Source organism: Penaeus chinensis, chromosome 8 (genome assembly GCF_019202785.1).
Source record: "Penaeus chinensis breed Huanghai No. 1 chromosome 8, ASM1920278v2, whole genome shotgun sequence".
Taxonomy (NCBI): Eukaryota; Metazoa; Arthropoda; class Malacostraca; order Decapoda; family Penaeidae; genus Penaeus; species Penaeus chinensis.
Window position 1 is genome coordinate 4,233,903 of NC_061826.1, and position 9,270 is coordinate 4,243,172.

The window sequence follows — 9,270 nt, forward strand, 5'->3', positions numbered from 1 at the left end:
TGTTATAGGCTAAAATTCAAATGTAACACTATGTAATGTTATGACCATGCATTAAATGTACCACAGCTTGCCCACGCCTGTGCAGTTAGCCAGGGTGGTAAATAAAGGACTAAACTAAACTGTAAAAAAAAGCAATTACGGTATACAATTCGGCGGTTAAATCCGGGATTAATTTTTGCCTGATTGACGGACAATACAAATGAATCAAACCATGTTTGGGCACAATCAACTTTTTAACATGAAAATGCGTTTCGAAAGTTTCCAGATGACCGTTTCAAATTCATACACAAGCTTCATTAATAGTTCCTCAAATAACAACGGTATTTTGATTGACTGCGATAATAAATACAAAGCAAACAAACAAAAAAAAGCGCTACTGACAGTTACGTGTCGCGCACGGAGACCGTGCCGCAACGGCACACGCAGTCTCCGTGAATTTTATTCTCAAACAAAAAACAAACACATTTTTGAAACAGACTTGCAAACTTTAGTGATGATTGTCGTCAAATATCGTAACCGTTCAATACTTATACTTGTCTTAAAATGTAAGATGGAACTTATTGACCTTTGCCTGAGCGAAAATACTTCGGAGGCCGTGGCGAGGCTTCAGGCTGCGCAGTTTCATATTTCCCGCGGAATTATGAAAGCTTTAGCCTGATTTCGTCGCGCGCGGCGACGACACCCATTTAACTGCGGTCGGTTACAATAGCCGAATCGGCAATAATTTGTATTGATAATGCATGTATTATTATCCTATTAAAAGTATGCATTTTTATTACATTAATTGGCTTATTACTTGAAATGTACTTCGTGCAATAACTATGTAGATTTCGCCGGTTCTCGTTAAACGTTACTTAAAATTTACTAACCTTATATCGTCCCGTCTCCGTTATTAAGCTTTACAATAACACGTCATCGGCGTAGCAACGTGCCTTTGTAATCGCTGGTCGAGAAAACGCAACTTTTACGCCGTTTTGTCTTTGCTATTTTTTCCATCTGCCACAATACCACATATGTCGATCTTCACGATATTTGCAAGGTAAATAGCAATGCGGGCAACTTACCGCTCTTGGCAAAACACCGTGTGCTCTCAGGAACTCTATAGCGTTATAATTTTTTTCAAAATAATCAGATATAACTCTATAGTAATGCGGGTCACAACCTACACACCTGAGATCCATTTTGAGCAAAGATTTGGTATATTTACTTTCCTTGCCTTGTGATTGGTTTATAGCATTTCTTGTAATGCTATTGGCTCTCGTGACAAATGTCACGCGCATGTGGTATAGAATAAAAGTCTCAAAAGGTTTCGTGCGCTGTTCATGCGGTAACATTGTTGATTTTGAAAATCGCGCGCAATTCTTCAGTTCCCTCTTGCCCGTAATATGGGCCAGACACATCGATTTGCGCAGAGTAAGAAATGTCATAATTACAGTAAATACTCGATTTTATGATGGTATTACTCGTGTATTGTCAGACATTATAATGTAAAAAGAAAATTACCTTCATGTGAGTTTATGCGGAATTTTTATATTTACGAAATGAAAGTATTACAATAAATGAACCAAAATAAAACGGTATCATTGTTTTGTTTACAAAAAGTAGGAAAGGATATCGGATGGCGATTTTTAAAATATTGAGATTTGCGACGGAAGTTCATAGTAGATAAGTTTCTTAGATTTATTTCCTCTATCACATGCATATATTTTTTTTCCGGTTTAAAGACGGCTAGTCAGAACTTTACCTATACCATAATAATATCATCCTCATTATTACTGTTTTTGTGGTGGTGGTGTTGTTATTATTGTTATAGTGAAAATGAAAATACTGTCAGTGAAAAATCACTGACGGTAGGTACGTATACAGATATCTGCCCTTTCCCGATTGGCCGCGCGCTTCAAAAGTCTCACCGGAAAAAAAATAGGAGCTTTTTGCAATTAATTCTCGAGGGGGATTTTTTTTCGGCCGAACTGACCGGCACTCGGCAAGGGGAAGCGTGGCATGTTGGCGTCGCTTCGGGTTTGTTCGCGTTGCGTTTCAAGTCACTCATTAAGACTGAATCCAGCCCAGAAGTTATTAGAAACATGAAATTTTTTTGATAATTTCTTGAGATCAATGTATAAACTGTTTCACTTGTCTTCAGTCTTGAAATTTCTTTCGATTTCATTGCAGGAAATTTGTTTAAAACAGCGCCACGAGCGTCATCTCTCTCTCTCGGGAGCTTTGAAAAGTGGGCGTTGGCAACTTGATACTTTGGGTGTGGCTAACAATTTTTCAGTTGGGCGTATCTCATAAATGATAAAAGACATTAAGTTAAACATTTCAGGATGTAATTACACCATAAATTACCACATTTTAACCTAATATAATACAAATCTGAGATGTCGGATTTTATTCTGTCAAATTGTGTTGATTTAACATGGAATTACCCATTTTTAAGTTGATTAAGTTATTAATTATTAACCAAAATTTAATTATGAATTTAATATATGGATTGTTAATGACCAACTTTCCAATAGGCTGGACCCGTATTATCATCTGTGAAAGTTTCACATTGATATGTTAGATTGTATGGAAGCTGTAGTCAAAATTGTCCTTTTTTTGTATTTTGGCCACAAAACCTTGTATAATTCCTATATATTCTTTGGCAGATAAACTTTCGAAACTTCTTTATTATTCAACCAGAATTCATGATTTTGGTGTCTTTTTATCTCTTGTAGATCTGTATTTTGGTGCAATAAAATATGAGATTAGGTACATTTGGAAATTCAGTAGGAATTGAAATCCACATTCTTACTGAAGGCCACCTAGCTGACCTCTGCATGATCTTTTGTATAGAACTGGTAGACGTGTGACAGGTGTCAATTACCCACGGTAGCTAGGGCAGGTACCCGACGCTCCCAACTCCGTTTAAAAGCTGGTACTCGCCCTCAGCCACAGAGGTAGTCAGGGGCAGAGGGAAGAGAGAGGAAGGGTAAGAGAGTCGGAGGGGGAACACGCAGAGAGGTCTGTGAGAAGGTGTTTGCTGAGATACCTTAGTGGGTGTTTTCTTTATCGTGCTTTCGAATTGTGCTCTACTTGTGGCCAGTAAGAGCAGGAACCTTCTTGCTTTCGGACCTCCATTGATAATGGTTCACCTGGAACCTCGCCTTCAACAGAGGTTTCCTACAATTATCATGATCATAATTATTATCAGTATTATTGCTATCATTACCATTATCATTGTTATCATTATTAATATCGTTATCATTGTCATTGTCATTATCTTTATCGTAATTTTCTATCGTAATTATCACTATTATTATTATTATTATTATCATTATCATATTATCATGATTGTTATTATCATGATTATTATTAGTATCATTACTAATATTACCGTTATAATTATTATATTATTATTATTGTTATTATTTTATTATTTTATTATCATCATCATCATCATCATCATCATCATTATTATCATATCACCACCACTGTCACCATCATCATCACTATCGGCATCATTATTCTATTCAGTCATAATTATAGGTAAGGATTTATTATTGGTATTCTTTTAGAGTAAATATGATAATGCTAATCGTCAAATGGAAAAATAGAACGATGGTTATTGCCGAAAAAGTGAACCCGGAAATACCATTAACTTTAGTAAAATAATATGATATAATCACAGGGTTGATTATCATAAGTTTTTACTTCATCTTTCTTCTATCGACTTTTCACTTTACCTTTTACTCTTCTTTACAGTTATCTTCTGTTCGTTTCTTTTTAACCATATAAGTTTGTTTTTTTGTGTTAGAGGAAGAATAAAGTTCTTGCGAATTACATTGGTATATGTTTATTCCTATTTACAGTTCATTTATAGGCGAATGTAATCACCAGTCTCTGTCTCTCTCTCTCTCTCTCTCTCTCTCTCTCTCTCTCTCTCTCTCTCTCTCTCTCTCTCTCTCTCTCTCTCTCTCTCTCTCTCTCTCTCTCATCCATCTATTTATGTCTATACTCACTGACATACATTCATTATTCATTTTTAATAGTATTGCATTGGACGGAATACGATATGAAAAAAATACTCTTACAGTTCACATACCAAATTAATTATGTTTCAAGTAAAACAAAATCTTTTTTTTCTCGGAAATTCTAATAATGAAGGAGTTTAACAACAAACTTCATCAGATTTCAAAATGTCATCTCACTCCTGAAGGTTAAAGTAAGGCCGATATCCTAGATTAGCCCGAACCTTATCGTATTACTTGATATTGAAGCAAGTCGCTCCTGATACTGAAGCAAGCCCCTCCTATTAATGACGTCCTTATACTGGAAGCCGGTGTATACTTTACCGAATACCCAAGCCCAAAGTTATTAATAAAAAAAAGCCCTATAAGTTTTATAAATCTTATACGCACATTATCCCAAACCCAAAGAAAACCTCACCTGATACCGAAAGCTGAAGACCCTGATACTCCGGGACCTAAGACCTAAATGACTCTTGCCCGGTTTAAGCTTCGAGGAGACTGATACTTCGAGGCTGAGGACGCGCGCAAGACACAGATCCATAAAGGAACTCTTCTTGTGGAACACGAGGGACCATTTCTTACCTTCATTCGTTTTTTCTCTTCTCTTTTCGTCTCTTCTCTTTCCTTTTCCCTTCTGTCCGTCTCCTTACACATCACATCACCTTAACTTCCCTTTCCTCTTCTATTATATTATATATTATATTGCATTCCATTCTATTCTATTCTCTTATCCTCTTCTATTCTCTCCCTCCTCCTCTCCTCGACCCTCTCCACCTTCTTCCTTATCTCTCCCCATGAGAAGGCATCCGGGACTCCGCTTACTTCTTCCTTCTCTTCTTCTATTCTCTTCCATGCTATTCTCTTATTCCCTTCTCTCCTCCCTTCGCTCACTTCTCCTCCCCTCTCTTCTATTCTCTTCCATGCTATTCTCTTATTCTTTCCTCCCCTCTCTTCTTCTATTCTCTCCCATGCTATTCTCTTATCCTCTTCTTTCCTCCCTTCGCTCACTTCTCCTCCCCTCTCTTCTATTCTCTTATCCTCTTCTCTCCTCCCTTCGCTCACTTCTCCTCCCCTCTCTTCTATTCTCTTATCCTCTTCTCTCCTCCCTTCGCTCACTTCTCCTCCCCTCTCTTCTATTCTCTTATCCTCTTCTCTCCTCCCTTCGCTCACTTCTCCGACCCGAGCTCGACGGAGGCGCTGGTCGAGGCCTCGTTGCTCGCCTCGTACGACGACTCCTCGAAGACTCCCGAGGACGACCTCTGCGAGACGACTTCGCCCGACGACTTCGCCCGCTCGTCCTCCCTCATCAGCTGTGCGGGGAAGGGGAGAAGGGGGGGAGGATGAATCAGGGGTGTGGTGGGGAGAGGAAAAGGAGGAAGAGAAAGAGGAGAAATTGTAGGGGAGGGAGAGAGGGGGGAGAAGGAGGAGGAGGACGAGCAAGAAGAAAAAAGGAGAAGAGGAAAAAGAAGATGAAGACATAGACCGATGACAAGACCTCCGCAAAAGGGAACGAAAAGGAAGAGTGTTGAGTTGCGTTTTAGAGAGAGAAGGAAGAAGAAATGAAAGGGAAGAGGAAGAGGAAGAGGAAGGGAAATTCCATTGGCCGTCCGTGCCTCCTTATCAGCATGTGGAGGGAAGAAAGAGGAAGAAAGGATGAGAAGGGAAGAAGAGAAAGAAAAGATCGAGAAGAAAAAAATGAATAGGAGGAAGAGGATGATAAAAGGACGAGAAGATAAGGAGGAAAAGGAAGAAAAAGATGAGAAGAGGGAACTGGAAAAAACGGGTAAGAGAAGAACGAAGAGGATGAAAAGCACGAGAAGAGAAAAATGAATAGAAGATGGGAAAAGAAGGACAAGAAGAGATGAAGAAAGAAGAAAAGGATAAGAAAGAAGGGGAAGAAAAGAACGAGAAGAGAATTAGGAGGAACAAAAGGATGAGAAGAGAAGAAGGAAGAGGAAGAAAGAACAAGAAGAGTAGGAAGAGAAAGAAAGAACAAGAAGGAAGAAGAAAAAAAGGATGAGATAGAAGGGGAAGAAAAAGATGAGAAGAAAAGATGGAAGAGGCAGAAAGAACGAGAAGAGAAGAAGTAAGAGAAAGAAAGAACAAGAAGAAGAAGAAAAGGATGACAAAAAAGGAAAGGAAGAAAAGATTGAGAAGAGAAGGAAAAGCTAGGAAAGGACAACAAGAGGAAAAGGAAGAGGAAGGCTAAAGGCCACCAACCACTGGCCTTCCTCATCAGCTGCTATAAGAAAGCAAAAAGAAGGCGAATGGCATATTGGAGGAAATGAAGACAAAGAAGAACATGCGAGGAGGAGAAGCAGAAGAAAGAGGAGGAAGAAGCTGCCAGATGAGAGGAAGATCATGGGAGAAGTAAAAGCGAAGGAGAAGAAAGAGGAAGAGGAAGACATTGCTCCAACGACAGGGATGGAAACAGTCGACAATGTAACAGCAACGGATATATGATTAGTAACATAATCATTATTTTACCTTAAATAACAATGATGATGATAGTGATGATGATCATAATTATAATCATAATCATAATGAAAATGATTATGAAAATAATGATAATGATAATAATAATAACAACAATAATAATAGTGTTAACGATAACGATGATGATAATTATGATAACAATAATAACTAATCATAACGATAATGACAAATAATAATATAAAGACACACTAATAAAAACAATAATGATAAAAAATAGACAAATAATAAACGGAGACAAATAATAATAAGGGAAAAGACAACAAAGAAAGAAAGGACAGGACAGAGCCTCCAATCCCCACGTACCCTGTTGGGCTCCTTCTTCGCCTCCAGGGACTTGGCTCGGGTCCTCGCTCGTCCTCGAGACCTGAAGGGAGACGGGTTCCTCCTTCGGGTCAGTGAGGTGTTGGTGATGGGGGGAAAGTGTGTGTGTTGGTGATGGGGGGAGTGTGTGTGTGTGTGTTGGTGATGGGGGGAGTGTGTGTGTGTGTGTTGGTGATGGGGGGAGTGTGTGTGTGTTGGTGCTGGGGGGGAGTGTGTGTGTGTGTGTTGGTGATGGTAAGAGTGGGTTTGGTGTGAAATCAGAAAGGGTTTGTTGCAAGATTGGAAAGGTTTATTGGAAGATGAGAAAGATTCGTCGCAAGGTTGGAAAGGTTTGTCCCAAAATTAGAAAGATTTATCGCATTGATTAAAAAGATTTATCGCAAAATTATAAAAAAAAAAAAAAAAAAACACCAGCAACCCCTTGCCCCCCCCCACCCCACATCCCCCACCCCAACCCCCACCCCTCACCCCCACCCCTCACCCCCACCCCCCAGCCACGCCCCTCCGCCTCCAACAGCACCTGGATCGCGCCTTCCTGCTGAGTCCTGCGGCGTCGTAGTAATCGAGCGCTTCCTGGTCGAGGCGCGGGAGGGAGCGCACGCCCACCGTCTTCCTGATGGGTCCTTTGCGCGGGTCCAAGATGCGCTGCGACGGCCGGATGCCGGACTGACCGCTGCTGGAAGGCAAGGGAGGGGGAGGTTAGGTTGGGGGTTGGGGAATGGGGGGGTGAAGGAGGTAGGGGTTGGGGTAAGGGAGGGGGAGGTTAAGGAGGGGGAGGTTAGGTTGGGGGTTGGGGAATGGGGGGGTGAGGGGGGGTGTTAGGGAGGGGAGGTTAGGTTGGGGGTTGGGGAATGGGGGGTGAAGGTGGTGGGGGTTGGAGTAAGGGAGGGGGGTTAATAGTTGGGGGTAGGGTTTTGGGGGGTAAAGGTGGTGGGTTAGTAAGGGGGGTGAAAGTGGGAGGAGGGAGGGAGGGAAGGAGGGAGGGAGGGAAGAAGGGAGGGAGGGAGAGAGAGAGAGATAATGATTTAGTTGAATTCCATTAGTTACAACTGTTATTCTTCGTATGACAGGCTGTTTGTTTATAGTTGCTTCCAAATTACCCCGTGTACAAGGAATGGCCTTGGTTAACATCCACTGGCAGTGCGGGATTTGAACGCGGGTCAATAAGATGACTAGACGAGTACGTTACCACCGTACCAGAGAGAGAGAGAGAGAGAGAGAGAGAGAGAGAGAGAGAAAGAGAGAGAGAAAGAAAGAGAGAGAGAGAGAGAGAGAGAGAGAGAAAGAGAGAGAGAAAAAGAGAGAGAGAGAAAGAGAGAGAGAGAGAGAGAGAGAGAGAGAGAGAGATTGTTTATGTATTTCACTTCGTGGCAAATTAATTATATTTACAATTTTATTTACTTATATGATTTATTTGATGAAACAGATAGTTACTACGCGTGGTTATTAACACATTTGCAAGTGTATATATATCAAACGTCTTTCTTATATATGAAAGATCTTCACTTTATAAGAAAACACACACATGCATATATATAAATATATATATGTATATATATTATATATATATATATATACATATATGTGTGTGTGTGTGTGTGTGTGTGTGTGTGTGTGTATGTATGAAAGGAAAACAGCCACAGTAAGAAATTTTATTTGATCCATTTTGGTATATTCGTCTGAAGAGGAACTCGTGAAGTTCGAAACGTGTGCATATGTATATGTATATGTATATGTGTATATATATATTTGGGTGTGTGTGTATAAGTATATGTATATGTATGTATATATATATGTATGTATGTGTGTATGTATGTATATATATCTATATGTATGTATATATGTATGTATGTATGTATGTATGTATGTATGTATGTATGTATGTATGTATGTATGTATGTATGTATGTATGTATGTATGCATGTATGTATATGTATCTATGAAAGGAAAACAGCCCCAGTAAGAAATTAAATTAGATCCATTTTGGTATATCAATCGTCTGAAGAGGAACTCGTGAAGGGTTCGAAACGTTACGATTCAATTTCATTTCTTACTGTGGCTGTTTTCCTTTCATCTTTGTGTACACGTTACTGTGTTTGTGTTTGTGTCAGATATGTATGTATGTATATGTATATAAATATATATATATACATATATATATATATATATACACACACACACACAACATGTGTGTCTGTGTGTGACCAAAAAAATATTCAGACTATCTACACGCGAGAGAGAGAGAGAGAGAGAGAGAGAGAGAGAGAGAGAGAGAGAGAGAGAGAGAGAGAGAGAGAGAGAGAGAGAGAGAGAGAAGAGAAAGAGAAAGAGAGAGAGAGAGAGAGAGAGAGAGAGAGAGAGAGAGAGAGAGAGAGAGAGAGAGAGAGAGAGAGAGAGAGAGAGAGAGAGAAGAGAGAAGAGAGAGAGAGAGAGAGAGAGA

The 9,270-nt window shown here is 39.8% G+C and overlaps 1 protein-coding gene across 1 annotated transcript in view; it reads right to left on the reverse strand.

Moving 5' to 3' along the window:
- Positions 1–5,082: 5,082 nt before the first annotated feature.
- Positions 5,083–9,270, reverse strand: part of LOC125027762 — an 11,572-nt gene continuing 7,384 nt past the window's right edge. The window contains exons 2-4 of the mRNA XM_047616898.1: positions 7,351–7,506; positions 6,813–6,873; positions 5,083–5,323 (exon numbers count right to left, since the gene is read on the reverse strand). Coding sequence (XP_047472854.1) covers positions 5,180–5,323; positions 6,813–6,873; positions 7,351–7,506 — 361 coding nt within the window. The 3' untranslated portion in view covers positions 5,083–5,179. The remainder of the gene's footprint in view (positions 5,324–6,812; positions 6,874–7,350; positions 7,507–9,270) is intronic.